At 40.6% G+C, this 17,851-nt stretch overlaps 1 protein-coding gene across 1 annotated transcript in view; it reads left to right on the forward strand.

Annotated features, from left to right (window-relative positions):
* The window catches only part of man1a1 (mannosidase, alpha, class 1A, member 1), a 143,206-nt gene that overhangs the window by 89,576 nt on the left and 35,779 nt on the right, over positions 1-17,851 (forward strand). Inside the window, exon 5 of the mRNA XM_067573235.1 lies at positions 13,973-14,067. Coding sequence (XP_067429336.1) covers positions 13,973-14,067 — 95 coding nt within the window. The remainder of the gene's footprint in view (positions 1-13,972; positions 14,068-17,851) is intronic.

The raw sequence follows: 17,851 nt of genomic DNA on the forward strand, positions 1-17,851 counted from the left end.
CGTGGATGCAGGCTGTGTGAAATTGCAGCAGCAGCTGAAAGACACCGAGATTAAACTGAACACAGTGGAAAATATTTGTTTTTCGTCAAACGCACAAACAAATGTTACACCCAAAATAAATGTTGTTTGCTGCGGATGGTGCGGCTGTCACAGCGTGAAACCTGAAGCCTGACAAAAGGCTCTGATCTCTAAAGATTTGTTTAATGTATTAAAATAATAAGCAAATTTTTTAGTTTTGGATACGGACGAGAGAGGAGAGAGAGAGAGAGAGGCTGCTTTGCATTTGGAGAAGACACAAAGTCTCTGAGGCTGCAGTCGGTGTTTATATTGCATATAAATCCATCACATATCGAATAGAAACACAGTGATTCCCAACATCATTTTATTTCTCTCAGCAAATTAAAAACAATAATCTGAGAGTCCTGTTTGTTTATATGTGAACAGAATAAAATCATCAATATCTCTCTGGTGTTTCTAGGAGCGTGTGCAGAGTGTATAATAATGTTCTGCATGTGTTGAAGTCAGGTCAGTGCATCCTGTTGTAGTTCATTCATGTTGACATCTCTCACTCCATCACTGGAGGACATGAAGCAGACACAGTATCCAGACCAGCCTTCCTTCAGCCTTCCTCTTCCTCCATCATGTGTTTTTTTTTTTAGCGCTAGCAGCAGCAGCAGCAGCAGCAGCAGATCCTAAAAGAAGGCTGAGTGAGTGTTTGTGTTGTGTCCTTTTGTGTTTTATCACAGCTGACAGGTGGGAGCACCACATCCACTCAGGAGTTGATTTCTCCTCCTCCTCCTTTCTATTCCTCCATCCAGTCTGATTAACATTCAAACAGCTTCACCTGCAGCACTCTCTGGTAGTTGAGGGGGAATCGGAGTTTAATTATTTCGGACAGTAAAAGGTATTCTTGGGAGGCACATTGTGGGAGGAACCCCCCCCCCCCCCCCCCCCACCACCTCGCCGCCTCTATAACATCATGGTGACCCAGGGAAAAAATGTTGCTGTTGGAGCGAATGTATTCATACAGTTATCATCCACCACCCAACTGCTGAGGTCAAACTCTAGCAGGATTTCCATAATATTCAGATGTATGTAGAAGAGAGTCGTCTCCATGTAAAACCATCTTACCTTGATAAATATTCCTCCTCCCGAGGCGTTCTGTTGGTTTCACACCTTAGTGAATGTCAGGAATGTTTCCTGCTGTTGTAACTCAGGGTTCAGTCTGCTCTGTTGGACAAACTATGCAAACGGAGACGCCGTCGTGACATTAAGCACTTTGTTTATTTCCTCTTTCTGTGTATAAAAGAGTATAAAATAGTTCCTGCTCTCCTCTCCCGCTGTATGCTTTGCTTTAATTATTCACAGTTTGTCTTCTCAAGCAGATGTTTATTTTTTTCTGCCACCGTTCATCCCGTGTTTTTCCCTCCCCGGGGCGAGTTATTAAACCCAGAGAGAGATTGAGAGAAAGAGACTTTGACAGAGAGTTGAGAGGAGGACAAGAGCAACCATTCACACAACAGCAGGCTTCTTAACCACTGAAAGCTGTCACCTCCTCAGAGTGCTCTGTGTGTGTGTGTGTGTGTGTGTGTGTGTGTGTGTGTGTGTGTGTGTGTCTGTGTGTGTGTGTGTGTCTGTGTGTGTGTGTGTGTGTGTGTGTGTGTGTGTGTGTGTGTTGCCTAAGCCTCTTCAATACAGCTGTCAGGGCTGCAGCCTCCAAACGGGTCTCATTCAGCTGATACCGAGACAGTCGTATAGATTCACTCTGTCCACATTCTGCCTGCATGGATTCATTAATTCATGAAATATCACGCTCCGGGGCTCCTTTTTAATGCTATTTGAAATAGACAAAAATAAGAAACATGATGATTTTTTGTGCCTGAAATAAACATTAAAAATAAAGACAGCACTCAGCATAATATTAGGTCAACACGCTCTGCATTTATCTCACCAGGAAAAGCAGAGAAACACTTTTAAAGCTCTTGAGAACTTTATGATGGTAACGACATATTTCAGCTCCTTTTACAACCCAGCCTGATGCTCCTGATCAGCGTAGAGTTAAAACAGCTGACTGATGATGATGATGGTCCTGATATGCAGCTGTGGATCACATGTTCCTTAAAGTGGCTTTAAGTGATTTTTACATATTCTCTTTAGGAATTTTTGCACTCCAGGAAGTATTTGGCATCATAAACGTATTGTAATGATAGATGTCATCTGACATAACTGCAGTTTATTAAACCTCCTGATGTCCTCTCGGGTCAATTTTGACTCGGGAGGATTAAAGTCCACAGATGCTGTAAATTTTAATAAAACACCAAAAATTCAATGAAATCATTACTTTTACTTGTAAAGTGTGTGTTATGGAACCATCCATGTGATTTTCAGGCAATTAAATGAAAGAAATCCATATTTCTGATATAAAAACTTTTGAAAACGGGTCAAATTTGACCCGAGGACAACAGGACTGTAACTGTCTCTTATTTGGGACGACAAGTTTAACTTTTATAAAAAACGTGTTAACCCATTTCAACAATTAAAAAACACTAATTGTCAGTAAGTTATAACTCTTAAATAATTATTTAGTAATTAATATTTGACTCATTAATAATGGTCCTCATTTCAACAAGAGATTAATATTACCTCCTATAAGGTATGTGCCGTATCAAACTGTTCATGATAATATTGGTTTAATATTTAATATGAAGAAAATGACCGTTATTACCATTATTATTATTAAGGATACTGCAACATATTGTTATATTCATATATTAATGTACAGCAGGAACAAACAGCTCAGAGTGACAGTGATGCAGCTGCTGGTTCCAATATAGGATCAACAAAGACACACACACACAAGTTCACATTGAAAAGGTTTCATTATCTATTAATCGATTATTTTCCCAATTAATCAATCAGTAGTTTGATCTTTAAAATGTTTGAAAATGGTGAAAAATGTTGATGCAACCTAAAATGTCTTCATGTCATCATATTAGACTAAAGAAACCAAAAAATATCACTTTTAAGAAGCTGTAACAGAATTTTAACATTTTTCCTTTTAAAAAATGACTCAAAATGATGAATCAATTATTAGGACTTATCAATTAATCAGCTAATCATTGCATGAGATGTAGAGAGAAGATGAGGTGTCATGGATGGAAGAACGGAAGTGAGAGTGTGAGGATTGAAGAGGGAGGAGGAGGAGGAGGAGGAGGAGGAGGAGGAAAGAGAATAAATCAAGTATAAGAAGGTCTTCAGGAGGGACTGGCGTGTCAGGAAATGAGGAGGAAAGAGGGAGGAAGGAGTTGATGAAGGGAGAAGAGGGCAGTGTGTCAGGATCCAGGAGGAGGAGGAGGAGGAGGTGGTGGTGGGAGGAGGAGGAGGAGGAGGAGGTGTCGGCATGCGTGGCTCGCTCCGTCCCCACAGACGCTGCTGTAATCTGGGCCACGTGTCCCGCAAGGCCTGCTGGTCACCCAGAGGCCTGGCTGGGTGATTCATCTTAGTTAGGGAGCTGTCCAGGCGACTCTCTGAGGACTGCAACACGTAATCATACACACACACACACACACACACACACACTCTGCCAGTGCATGTGGTTAGAGAAGCTGAGCCGGAAACTTAATTGGCTGAACACGAACACCCACGTACTTATAATGTTAAAATCCTTGTGGGGACCTTCCACCGCCAGCCTGTAACTCTAAACACAATCTAAACCTTCTTCTATAAATGCCATTAACCTCAGTTTAAGCCCACTTCAACCTTTCAGGAGTCTATACATACACATGTGCACCCACATCTGTCAAACATGTTTAGTACAACTATGGAAGTAAAGAAAGGGGGCTGGAAATGAGGCTCTTCATACTGAAATAAAGTATTTAAAAAAAGAGCGTTGGGTAGCTTTAGTGAAGATGCTAAAATCTGACGTCACCTCCTCCAAACAGTGTTAGTGAAACAGTGGTAACTTTGGAGCTAACCTCCTTCACTTTTCCAGCATTTGGGGAAACAACAGACGTGACTTTTTAGCATTTATTAACTGACACTCCGTAGTCTGTACTGTACATTTACTGCCAGACTGACAACTTACTACTAACCTTTACCTCTGCTTCGCTCGCATCCACCGTCACTTCTCTGCCGCTCCTTCCCGCTCACTACGCAAACATACTACGCAAAGTCGTATTCCTTAATGGAGTTACGCTACCAATAGTTTCCCAGGCAACGACACAGAGGTTGACTCACATACCGGAGTTAGACCCGGCAGTCTCCATTAGTTTTGGCGAGTTCAAAGTTGTGAAAACAACGAGGGTGTTTTCAGGTAATTTGTTAGTCTGTCCCTCCCGCTGCAGGAAATAATGGATTAATCCTGGAAGGCTGTTGATGTAGAACTTTTCTCACTATGAAAGTAACACGACAATTATTCGACCAATGAGAATTTGGTCGGACGAGAGCATATCGACCAACTAATCGACCAGTCGACCAGCAGACTACAGCCCTAAACAGTGGCACAACCTTTTTCCTGGAAACCTTGACGTTAAAAAATTAAAAATTAAGAGGCTCTCAGTCTGCAGGTTTCACCATCGTTCCTCTCACTGATGATCACATTTAACTCACATACATCCTGGTGACGTAGTGGTGAATATGCATGTCCTACAGTATAACAACAATGTCAGAATCAACTAATATTGACACACGTTAACACATTAACTCTGTGTTCTTAAAGATAATGCAGAGAACAAATGATACAGATTAGAGCTGCAACGATTCATTCATTAGTTGCTAACTATTAAATTAATCGCCAACTATTTTGATGACTGATTAATCATTTTGAGTCATTTTTTAAGAAGAACATTTCCAAATTCTCTGATTCCAGCTTCTTAAATGTGAATATTTTCTGGTTTCTTTAGTCCTTTATGATAATAAACTGAATATCTTTGTGTTGTGGACAAAACAAGATATTTGAAGACGTCACTGATTGGCATTTTTTACCATTTTCTGACAACAAGACTAAATACAGATACAGACATACATCTAAACAAATATAAGCAAGCTTAAATACATATCTATACTATATAAATTACAGACAAGCACTGTTCATAGTTAGTATGATCGATTCCAGCTGGGAACCTTTCATGAGCTCACAGTCCTCATTGTTGACCATGTGATGGTTAAAAGGTCAAGAAAAAGACAGTAAGTGGACGTTGAGATGTGAGACTGTGTTGTCAAAGCTGTTTCCATGGTGAAGAACGAGCTGTCAGACGTCATCGTTTGAACAAATGATTTAATCTCTTCATTTGGAAACGAACACACCAGTGGACGTAAACATCATTATCCAGACACGACGTTCTAAATGTGTGTTTCTGCACTAATTCATGTATCAGTTTGACATTTATGTTTGTTCACTTTTTTCCAGTTCCAGTGTAATTGGTTCAGATAATTGGGATACACTGGGGGATTTGTTTACAACCTGTCTTGATTATTATCCTGCTTGTGTTGTTTGCTCTACTGGATTCCGTTTTAGTGATGTGGCTGCATCCCTTCATAATGAAATAAGACATAACTCCCAAAAAATACTGGAGTCATTCTGCAAAGAGACTCTTCTCTGGATTGTTCTGTCAGATTGTGAGCAGTCACTGACATCATCATCATCCCTCTGATTCTCTTTCTTTTGTCTCTGAAATCTGAATCTCTGTCGTTATAAAAAAAGACAAAAGACGTGTCAGAGACGATGTCTGAATACTGTGTTTTCACACTTGGTTGAGAGATTGTTGACAGTGGTGAGAACTAATCTATACCCTGTGGAAATACATCACACATGTTTGTGTAAAAAGGTGTATCGACTTACCTGATGTTCTCACTTTCCCTCAACCCGCCTCGCCTGCTTATACTTCATTTAGTGATTTTCTGCAGTAAATATTCTTCAGCGCCTCCGGAGAAAAACTGCAGCTGGTGGTTTCACATGTAGTTTGAAAGTTAAGAGACACAGCACCAGTTACAGGTTTGAACTCACCTTCACATCCCCAGTAATGAGCTACATTTAATCATCATGTCTTGTATGTTGAATGATGATTGAATGTGAGGTGGTTGAAATTATTTCTGCTGTGTTAAAGCTATAATATGTAATTATTCCACATTAAAATGTCTAAAAACAACTAGACCTATGTTATATATGTTGTTGAGTTGTGTTCTTACATTATCCCAAATGTTTCCAACAATTTTCAAACTCAGAGAAATCTGTAATTTAATCAAAGTAACGGACCGTTTCATTTGGTCGCCTGTCGATGGCGTCATACCTCCTCTACCAAAGAGTAAACACGCACCAGATGCATACGGCGGCGCTGTGTTTGTCCGCTACAATGGCGTCTACCAAAGAGTAACTTACACACATACAAGATAATACATCGGCGTTGTGGTTGTTCCACACAAACTGTTATAAATGGACTTTTATTCAGTTTTAAGACACATTTTCATGATAAATTTAGGTGGTTTTTAACTATATCTTTTAAGCGGAGGAAGGATTTTAGTCATTGGACGTCTGGATCTTAAGTTATCAGAGAAATAAACTGGACAAACGTTAGCAGCAGCTCGGCTAACAGCCCCTCCAGGAAGTCCGGTGGTCACCAAACATCGTCGGAGAAACACTATTTTTTTAGGTGAAACAGCTTTATTCAGTGTTTTTACCTGTAATCACTGGGTCCGTTTGTTCTGGAGAGGAGGAGACCTCTCCGGGTAAAAACATCCCGGATGATTAACACTGGAGTAATCCTATCCCAGTGAAGCTGGTTGTTGAACAAACACACTAATTAAACACAAGAACAACCGGTGATACGAGTCGTATGTATGTAATTGCATCCTCCCTTGTCCTCATTCCTGCTCTCTCTCTCCAGAGCAAACCCTTTTATTCTCATTCTGTGGATTAAATGACTTTGTGGAGGGCAAACATAATGGCTGAAACTTCCACAAGAAGGAAAGTAGAACACATCTCTTTCTCCCTTTACCTCATTTCTCTTTTCATTACTCATCTCAGGAACTTTAACCAGTCCTGTTGTCTCTCTCTCTTTGTCTTCATTCTCTGACCTGAATCAATACCAGTAGTTTGGGTTTGTTGGTGTTCTCTGGTGTATCTGCTCTCTGTCATACACATAGAGGATAATCACTGCTGCTATTATTATTTCATGCCTTACACTTATATATTACGTACATAGTTGGAGCCATATTAAATTTCTGGTAATTTGGTACTTTTGAAAACCTGTTTTTTGATGGAAGTTGAAGCCAAAAGCTGATATTTTCTCAGTATTTAAGATTCCTTCAGCTGTTCAGTGTTTCTCCTTGAAATATTATAATGAAACAGCCACTGAAACTGCTTCCTCTAATAAAACATATTCAAACACGCCTGTAAGGAGAAATGAGTCACCTTAAAATCTGTTTGGGTTCTCACAGAAAACCAATTTAGTATTAATCAGTTTTATAGCAGATATGTAATCAGTCAAATAGCATCATGTTAGACACATACTGTGCAAAAGTTTTAGGCAGTAAAAGTAAAGTGAGGATGCTTACAAAAATAATGTCATGAATAGTTTTTATTGATCAGTTCATACAAAGTTAAACAGCAGAAAGTAAATCAATATGTTGCTGTGAGAAGCTTTGACTTTCAAACAGCAGCAGTCGTCAGTGTTTCAGGTTCTCAGCAGGTCGGTTGTTCCTGCATCTTCTTCTGTGTCTTCATGTTAATCCCAGACTGACTCCATGAGATCAGAGAACATCTGTTGCAGGACTCCTTGTTCCTCTGGTAGATGAAAATAGTTCTTCATGACTCTGGATGGATGTTCAGATGATCAGACGCCTCTCTGAAGAATCTGAATATCTAAAGTGCATAAAACCTTTGCAGAGTATTTGTAGAAGACAAAGACTGGACCAGATTTTGAATAGAAAAGAGACACTCTGCTGCTTCAGTAGTTGTCATGATTCGCAGCAGCTTCAGTCCCTGATCTGAAGGTGATTTATAGTCGGGTCATTTGACAGAAATTATGTATTTTCAACAAAAAAAAAAGTCGCTCAGCGTTTTCATTTCACGTCGCTGCACCTGGAGAATTTTGTCATGTCATGGACACCGTCATATTTTGTTACACAATGTGATTGGATAGTGTTACTAACGTCGCCATGGAGACTGTAGCTTTCACTGAACTTCCTTGTTGATATTTTGGTCTGTAACTTTAGATAACAGTAACATCCGCGTTTAACCAAAACCACAATCTTTGCCCAACTGTGACCAAGTGTTTTAATGTCCTAACATTAACCAACCATGGTTTCTCCCTAACCTTAGCCATACCATAATGATCTGCTATGTGCAGATATTGCAGAAACCAACAACTGGAATTGAATGGGGAAAAAAACAACAATGTTATCATTGAACATAATCTGGGGTTGTGCAGAAACCAGTGATGATGTTTTTCTCTGGCGATAAGAGTTGTTACAGCAGCTAACCAGACCAAACAACAATATATTTCTAAAAAGTCCCTGAAGGAAGTGATCCGTTCTTTGGCAGCAACAACATTTCCTTGACGTGTTCGGTCTCGACGTGTACATAACTCTCTTATCCAACATCACCTCAGTGTTCAAGTGAAACCCTTCAGGAGTATGAGACTCTATTTTTGATCATTTATTTCCTTATTACATAACAGCTGACAAGATGAAGTCCTTCCTGCCATCACTTCCCCCCTTTTCAGTTCACATATTATAAAACGTCCCTCCTTATCCCTGCACGATAATTGCAAAGACATCACACCATGACAGGAATCTGAAGAGGTACTTAGAGGTACAACACTTATTAAGATAGTAAATGTGCAGTATGTGTCACTAAACATTGTCAAAACAGTCAGCTAGTGGCTCCAAAAAACACGTCATGGATCCTCAGATACTGTACTAAAAGCTGGTTAATCCAGTTCATCAGGTGAACACACACACACTGTAGGAAGGTAGTTCATTTTCCTGATGGATGTTTTGTCAGAAGCAACCAGGTGTGAAATGTGATTATCAACATCAGTTTTTACTAATGTCATCAGCCACAGGCTTCGTGTGTGTGTGTGTGTGTGTGTGTTCCTCTATTTCTGGATAATTCAGTTGCTTATTAAAGCTTGTTGGCAGTTTGCTTGATGGCCTTGGACACAGGGTGCGTTTAATTTATTCTTCCTTGCGTCCCTCGGAGTGTTTTTATCCTTCCCCTCAGTGTGCTAGTGGCATTATTAAAGGCATTAATCACTGGGACCTGACGATCTGATGCCTTGTTACAACACGATCCTGCTCCCACACACACACACACACACACACACACACAAGTATCTGTATCTTGTACTAAAAAGTCCTTTTTGAAATGTAAACTCATGTTTGATAAAGATGAATATATTAGAAGACAGTTTTTGAAGATCTACTCAAGAATTCAAAACCTTCAAGGTGTTATTTTACTCTTACTTACTGTTTTTCCATTTCTGTGCTCGTCTATGTGCCCTTGAGCAAAGCACAAGGCCACGGAGGGCCGCGGTGGCATTCGGTGAATGTGTTAGAATGTCTGAGTTTATACTGTTAGTGATTGTATGTTTCTACCTTGATAAGTTGACATCTGGCATCTGATTCATTTCATCTTCTGTTCTGCAGTATTATACCACGTTCATACACAGAGCTGCTTCACTGAAAGAACCTGCTGTTTTCTCTGGAAATTGAAACACTTACAGGTCTCGAAATTCTATTTTGTCAAGCAGCGTCTTGTTACGAGCGGCGGCGGCGGGTTCCTACATGAAACTGTTGTGTTTCACATGAGGGATTTTCCGTATTTGCCTTTTTGCTCTTTCTTTTCTCGCTGGTTTATTTCAGTCAGAGTTCAGCAACATTTGAATCAAAGTCTGATGACATGTTGTTGGATTGTTTGAAGCAGATGGTTTCATATAAACAGTATAGAAGTTATATTCTTTCATTGCCCTTTTTTGTTTTTTTTTTGCATCTGGCACCTTCTTGGTTTCGTGGTGGAGTTGCCGTATTGTTTTGACAAGTAGCCTCTCGAGCTTTGCTTCTTCACAAATCTTTCTCTCCACCCAGCCGCCGTCTCTCACACCTCGCCGAGTGGCAGATCCCTGGGGGGGAGGGGGGGGGCAGAGCTGCCAGCCTGCTGACATGTTACTGTACCACCTCTGAGTGTATATAAGAATGATAATAGAATAGAGGAGTCAATGCTGATATGGAGCCACTTATCTCTCCTATTGGTTGTCAAACCTGATGCAACTTTCCATATTTGAATTCTGTATATTTGAGTGATAATTGTCCTGTATAATTAAAGTACATATCTCAATAAGGGAGATGCCATATTTGGTATCTTTGTGAGATTGATGCATTTGAAGAATTACAGTTTAAATTGTTTGCCTTCTGCAAATCCGATCAAATTTGTAGTTGGTGAGTTGAGTCAAATCAGAGCTGTTTTTCATTTGCAAATGCAGCAAATCAAGTGTGGCTTGAAAAGGCTTTTGAGAATTTTGTGAAGTGTATTGAAAGGGTTCTGCCAGGGTTTCTGGTTTCCTGTATTTATATTCTGGATTTGGTTGCACATGGACGCCTGCCTCAGATTTTTTTTAGCTGTTCCCATTATTTTTTATTCAGTCCTGACGATCTAAACGATGATGTTTCCTCTTTCATAGAGGTTGATGTCACACCGAAATTCAAAAATACTCTTTTATGCATTGCTGTTTTGCAAGACAGAGTGTTCAGTTTAATGACAGGTTTGACTTTTTTATTCCAAATTCAAACAGTGTGACAGTATATTACCGTTTCTGCTGCTGCTCTTCTGCATGAAGAGTGAGGGATGAAGAGTGAGGGATGAAGAGTGAGGGATGAAGAGTGAGGGATGAAGAGGCCATGCATGTGGGCTGCAGTAGTTAACAGAAAGAACTGTTAGTGGACAGCAGCATCAACTGGAGTCAAGCTGCTGAAACTCTGGCAGCAGAGTCAAACAGTCCACCACGCGTCTCGGGCCAAATCCCTCTCCAATCCTAACTGCTGGACTAAAACTCCTGCCAGGAGCTAAATATGGAACTACTTCACTTTTTTACAGGCAACAAAGTCAGACACCTAAGAGACACTAGGAGCTACAGGGCTGTCCGGTCAGATACGCAGCCACTGAAGCTTCGACAGGAAAAAAAACAGCGTCAGCAGTCGTAGCAGAGACGCCGTGATTTTAACATTTTCAGAAGGGAACAAACATGGTTAACTTAGCCCACAATGACGCTTTCATTCTGTTATAAATAGCAGCAAAAACAACAAAACCAAACCATACACTCAAGGAAAATACAAAGCATGCGCATTTTCATTTACATCACAGCTTTTAAAGTCCATGTCGAGTGTTTTAATCCTCCGTTTGTTGGACGTGGAAAAACACCTACATTCGGATTTTTGGTGACAGCAAAAAAAAACCATCATGGAGATAAAAGCCGGTGAGTCATGGAACACATCTGTCTGTTTTTATTAAGGTCAGAGGTGCATCATCACCCGGTTTTATGCATTTAAAGCAGCACCAGACATTTTACACACTGTGGTTAGAATTGATGGTTACTTTACTTTAGTGCTCCAGAATAGTGTAAACTGCTGTCAGTACACTGAAGTACACAGCACATGTTCATGTTTACCACTTCAGACTGTGATGTCTTCTTAAAGATACTGAGATCAAAAGTCCAGGAGTCCAGCTGTCTGTGGGTGGAGGTCTGACTCACCAACGTTTAGGAGAAATTCAGTTTTGTAACTTTTTTTTTTTTTTTTTATTGAGCAGAAAATCATTAATACATCAAAATTTCATTCATTTTCTTCAGGGGATGTTTGTTTTTCAAGCAGCGAAGATAAAGAGAGATCTTTAAAGAACTCTCTTTGGCCAGAATTATAAAGAGGAAACACCGCTGGAGATTTTAGATGTGCGCTTTGAGTTTTAAACCCTGTTCAAGTCAGAATGGTTTTACTGGGAAACTATCTGATAGCTTGTTTTTAGACTAAATGGGTTAAAGAATCTCTTCAACTCAAATTACAGATTGAAAACATCAACAAAGCTGCAAGCAACAATAAGACAGGGAGGGAAAGATATTAGCAGATTATAAGGACAAAGAAAACAAAGAAACGCTGTGATGAAGGGGTAAAGAGTTGATGAAGGTGTCGACTAACATCTGAAAATAAAGGCTCCTTATTCGACAATACTGGCGACATAAAATCCAGTTATTTGAAAGTATTTAACCTTTGAATGGCGTGACCTGGAGTTGACGCATGCTTGGACAGCGGCTCAGTGTTGAGCAAGGAAGGCGGCCTCACAGGGAGAAGGTCCGCGGTTTAAAACCAGAATCAACATGCTGGGTAAATATTTCTCTGAACACACAGCTGAAGTACCTGCTGCTGTGGTTTGGCTGCTGCTGCTGCAACATTTTCCAACATTTGTTAACTGATGCAACAATTTCTGGTTTTGTCAAATGAATCCATAATTTCATCAAAAGGTCATTTTTTTTTAGATAATCTTTACAAAATAATGATGCACCTCAGTAATAATTAAAGCTGCAAGCAGCGTTGGTCGGGACCTCACACTCTGGCCTGTCGGGATCAGATCATTTTGCTTTTTAAAAATGAGGGATATTTCTTACAAGTGTGGTGTGCTTTTATTTTGAAAGTTTGATTGACATGTGTACTGTCAGGTGTGTAGAGACAATAAGTAACTGCAGCTGGACACAGAAAAATACTCATATATTTGAATGGAGAGTGTGAGTGAACCCACACCTTTTTGAACATTTACTGCTTCCACATAGTTTTAGATACAAACTTCATTTGAACTTTAAATGAGTCACGAGACTTTGACCTACAAATCTTGAATTTACATGTTTTTTCTATCTTTTATTGTTTTTGAGATATTAGAGTGTGAGTTTTAAAGTCTTTTCTTGCTCCTCCTGTGATTTTATAATGAGTGTGTATTGCGGAATGTTTCACAGCACTGAGGGAGTGACATCACCAGGAGCAGTTGGAGAGGAGGATTTTAGAGTACGCTTCTTGTGAAATCTCCTCATAAATCCCATGACTTTGGCCAAATCTTACATTAAAAATCATATTTTAGTAGGAAATTTCATGGGGAATCCATTGATACAGGTTTGAAAGTGGTCAGACTAATAGTTTAGACGTCAGAAGCCTCAGTTTGACACAAAGTTCATGCCCATAGATTGCCTCCCCATTGTTTTACATTGTAAGGGTGATGTGGCACTGCAACTTTCAGGGCTTATAAAATCCAAACCGTTCGAGTCATTACAAAGTTTTTAACTTTTAACTTTTTTTCAGCATAGTGTCATAAGTCATCTACTAAAGTGTGAAGCAGACACCATTAACGCCCTCGGAGGAGATAGTGTTTGTTAGGGGGCCAAAATTGGGGCAAAGTCTTATTTTGAAAGGCTAATTGCTGACTTCCTGTTGGATTTAGGTCAGGGGTGTCTTGATGAGACGAATAATTGAGTTTTGGTTTGATCTCTCTACAACATTCCTACGGGCCGTGGCGGCCATTTTAGTTACATAGGTGGCGCTGGAGAGCACATTTTGGCACTTTGGGGGTTAATTTTTACATTTTATCAAATTTTTCACCAGTCCTGATGTGCGTGCCAAATTTGGTGAGTTTCTGAGCATGTTTACGGGGTCAAATTTAGGGTTTAAGTGGCATAATAATAAAGAAAGAAAGAAACACACACGAAAAACAATAGTAGTCCTCGCCTAAGGGCTCGGTCCTCAATAATCAAGTTAAAGTAAGGTTTTAGTTGTCTGGTATATTGATAGATGACCAAACTATTCTCTGGTTACTGTGGTGTAGATAGTTTGGTTTTCCTCCGTGATGTGCAGGATCTTTCCTAACAGCTGCTCATAAAATGTAAAACCCTCTTCCAGCCGGGAGAATACCTCCTGTAATGAGATTCTCTCTTTTCATTCTCAGGTGTTTCGTAGAAAGGCGGTGGAGCTGGGCGAAAAGCTGCTGCCAGCCTTCAAAACACCCACCGGGATCCCCTGGGCTCTGCTTAACCTCAAGAGGTAAGACACACACACACACACACACACACACACACACACACACACACACACACACACAGAGCAGTCCACTGTGGTGGTATTTGAGGCAGCAGGTCTGTTTTGATGGTCTGATAGTTTAAAGAGCTCTGTGGTCTGAGGCTTGATGTGAAGCAGGGTGAACACAGGCTCAGCTCTCACACACGCAGAGATGAGATGTGTTTAGTGTTTTTACGTGACAGAACGGACTCGTCACACACACACAAGTTGTTTGGTTGTTTCTCATCCAGGACGACGACGCGCCAGCAGCTGAAACTAAACTAAACACTCAGAGGACAAACCAAAAGTTTCTGAGGCATCTGACAAGGTTATAGGCCACAGTCAGTTATTATTAATACACTGTGACACACTGCCACTGGGTTTGACCACACACACACACACACACACACACACACACACACACACACACACACACACACACAAGTTTAAGACAGAGATTTAAAAAAAAAAAAGCCAGTTTGTTCTTTTGTCAGAAAATCCTCCACCGCTGATATGATGCAAGTTGACTGATTGCATATTTCTGAGCACGGACGTCTTGTTAGTGGTTTTATATACTGAAGCTTTTTATTTAAACTAATTTAGCATTAAAGTGCTAAAATGTAATGTAACTATACATTATATTATGAAAACATACGTTTGGGATTGACACATTGAAGGACATGTAAGGAGATAAAATGCTGTAAAAAATGATCAGTTATACAACCGAAAAGGCTGCAAACGAACCATTTTTTCATGATGTGTTAATCTGTTTTTATACATAATTTGAAAATTGCTTAGTGACCGTGACGCTGATCTTTTAACCTCAGCCAAGTAGATTTGAGTAACTTTGACTCAACATGTATAAAAATACAATTACAGTGCAAAAAAAAGACATTCAGAACATTAAAAAAGACAAACAATCATTAAAAAAAAATAAAAATGGCCGATGATTTAATTACATACTCATATTTCTAAGCTACTTCACACTGTCAGGAGTATTTCTCTTCAGTTCAGAGGTTTGCAGACCTGTTTTTTATCTTCAGTCCGTCTGTCAGTCAAACACTCTTCTTTTCCTCCCGTTTTCTTTCTGCGTCTCTTTCCCCAGAGAGAGAGAGACACGACACCGCTGTTTGTCAGCCGTTAATTAAAAGGCAGGTTGTCATGGCGATAAACGGGCTGTAACAAATTCATTTTCTTTCTGTGTATATGGGTGAATGGACTCTGCCCCCCCCCCCCCCGTCGTCCTCTCTAGAGTGAGAAACACCCCAGGGGAGAGTGTATGTGTGTGTGTGTGTGTGTGTGTGTGTGTGTGTGTGTGTGTGTTTTTGTGTGTGTGTGATCCCCTAGAGGCCTGAGCAGATTGCTGGTGATGATGACTTTACCTGCATGACTGAGCTATGATAGCTTGGTAGCACACACACACACACACACACACACACACACCCTGCACCACGGAGGCTAATGTGCCACCGATCAGGGAAGTTTTTTTGTTCTCACATGACAGCATCATGCTGTGCGTCTGCTATAAATATAAGTAACCAGTAATTTGTTAAGTCATATTCTTTTATGATTCCTTGAAACGTCTCTGTAGCTGGAAAAGTTCGACATGTTGTACTTTTGTCTAAATTGCTGGTTACGAATATATCGATGTATATATATGGTGGTGACAGTATGGTGGACTACAACAATTACTGAAATGGTTACTTACTGCATATAGCACTTTACAATCTTTGCCTCTCATGCACCCGTTCACACACACACACACACACACACCGGTGGCAGCAAGCTACCATGCAGGCATGCTGGCTTCAGGGTTCAGTATCTTGCTCAAGGACACTTTGACATATAGACAAGAAGAGCTGGGAATCAAAACGCCAACCCTGCTCTACTTCCTGAGCCAGAGTGCACAGTGAACTCACATTTCTCTGTTTTGCCTCTTCAGTTTAGGCTAACCTATTGTTGCTAACTTTGGAGCTAACCCCCTTCACTTTTCCAGCACTTGGGGAAACAACAGACGTGACTTTTTGGCATTTATTAACTGACACACTGTAGTCTGTACTGTACATTTACTGCCAGACTGAGAAATAACTGCTAACCTTTTCCTCTGCTCCGCTCACATCCACCGTCACTTTCCTGCGGCTCTTTCCTACTCGCCATGCAAACATACTAAGCACCGCCCTGTTCCTAAACGGAGTCATGCTACCGATATTTAGAGTTATTTTTGGCATTAAATAAATATATACCCCTGGCGGGGGGTTTGTTGATATTATTACCATAGACTGTATAAAAATATGGATGTAGTTACCATGACGCCACCCGTTGGTTTCTGAAGAGCGGTTTTGAAGCTCAAAGTGAGCCGCTCCGGCCGTCGCCATCTTGGCAGTACGTGACGCTGCCTAACTCCCAGCCAATCAAAAATGGGCAAAGAGGCGGGCGGAACGGCTGAAACAAGCCACCTAGCGGCTGGTGGACCTGTCACTCAAAGCAGCCATGTCCTTTATTATGCATAACTTTACGGCTATTGCTTGGTTATTACAGAAGAAACACTGATTCAGTAAACATTCAGTACGTTGAGCACAGTTAGACCCAGCAGTCTCCATCAGGTTGGGTGAGTTCAAAGTTGTGAAAACTTGTTTTCACAGGTAATTTGTTAGTCTGTCCCTCCCGCCACAGGAAATAATGGATTAATCCTGGAAAGCTACTGATGTAGCACTTCTCTCCTTATGAAAGTAACGCGGAGATTATTTGACCAATGAGAATTTAGTCGGACGAGAACATATCGACCAGGCGACCAGGAGACTACAGCCCTAGAAGCTAATGCCCAACAACAAGAAATAACAAGAACAACTGTACCAAGACCCTCTGAGGAAGTGGTCTGGGCCCAAAAGAACTCTGGAACGGTTCGTCTGTGATCGACTCATCTACAAGGTCTATAAGTTTGAGTTAAACAGCTTCCGTAGCCAGACGTGCTTTACATACTCAGATGTGGACGAGCTAAAGCAACGGTTGCTAGCAGCTAGCTGGAGTTACAGACAGAATATCCAGGCATTTAAAATGTACCCGTGGTGATATGAACTCACTATACCTTGCAAAACGAAGCTGGACTGTTTATTCTCAGCATGTAATTGCTTATTGTTGTAGGAATGACGGACCTGCTCTGTGTGGCCTCTACTTTCATTTTCATGGTCACTGAGCTGTTCATGGCCAGTATAAAACACACACACACAGCAGATTACACATCACAAAACTTCCCAACTTCATCGAATTCCACCTTCAGGAGAGTGAGGAGATTTAGACTGGTACATACAGGATGACAGAGAGAAACAGACCTTGAGTTTATTGCTGTATTATATAAACACAGTCACATATTTCTCCTTTACAGTCCTACGTAGACACACTACAGCCTCCCCGGTCTGAATATGTATTTGCTGTGTGCAGGTTGGACAGAGATGGATGCCAGAGAGACTTTTTACTGTAAATTAGAAACAGATCGAGAGCAAATCATGACGTCAAGGAGAACAATGAGTGAAGTGAAGCAGTGTTGTTAGACTGCCTATATAACCTTGACCTGAATCGTAGCCGAATAAATCTGTAAAACACTTGTAAACTAGGCCCAATTATCTTCTTTCCCTTCATCACTAATGCTTCCCCCTCTTTCTCTTTTACTCCTTTTATTCCTCTCCTCTACAAACTGTTTTGTTTTTAATGTTCCCTCTCTTCTGTATTCCCTCTACGTCCTTTCCTCAGTCCATCCATCTTGCCCGGAGTG

Source organism: Thunnus thynnus, chromosome 18 (genome assembly GCF_963924715.1).
Source record: "Thunnus thynnus chromosome 18, fThuThy2.1, whole genome shotgun sequence".
NCBI lineage: Eukaryota > Metazoa > Chordata > Actinopteri > Scombriformes > Scombridae > Thunnus > Thunnus thynnus.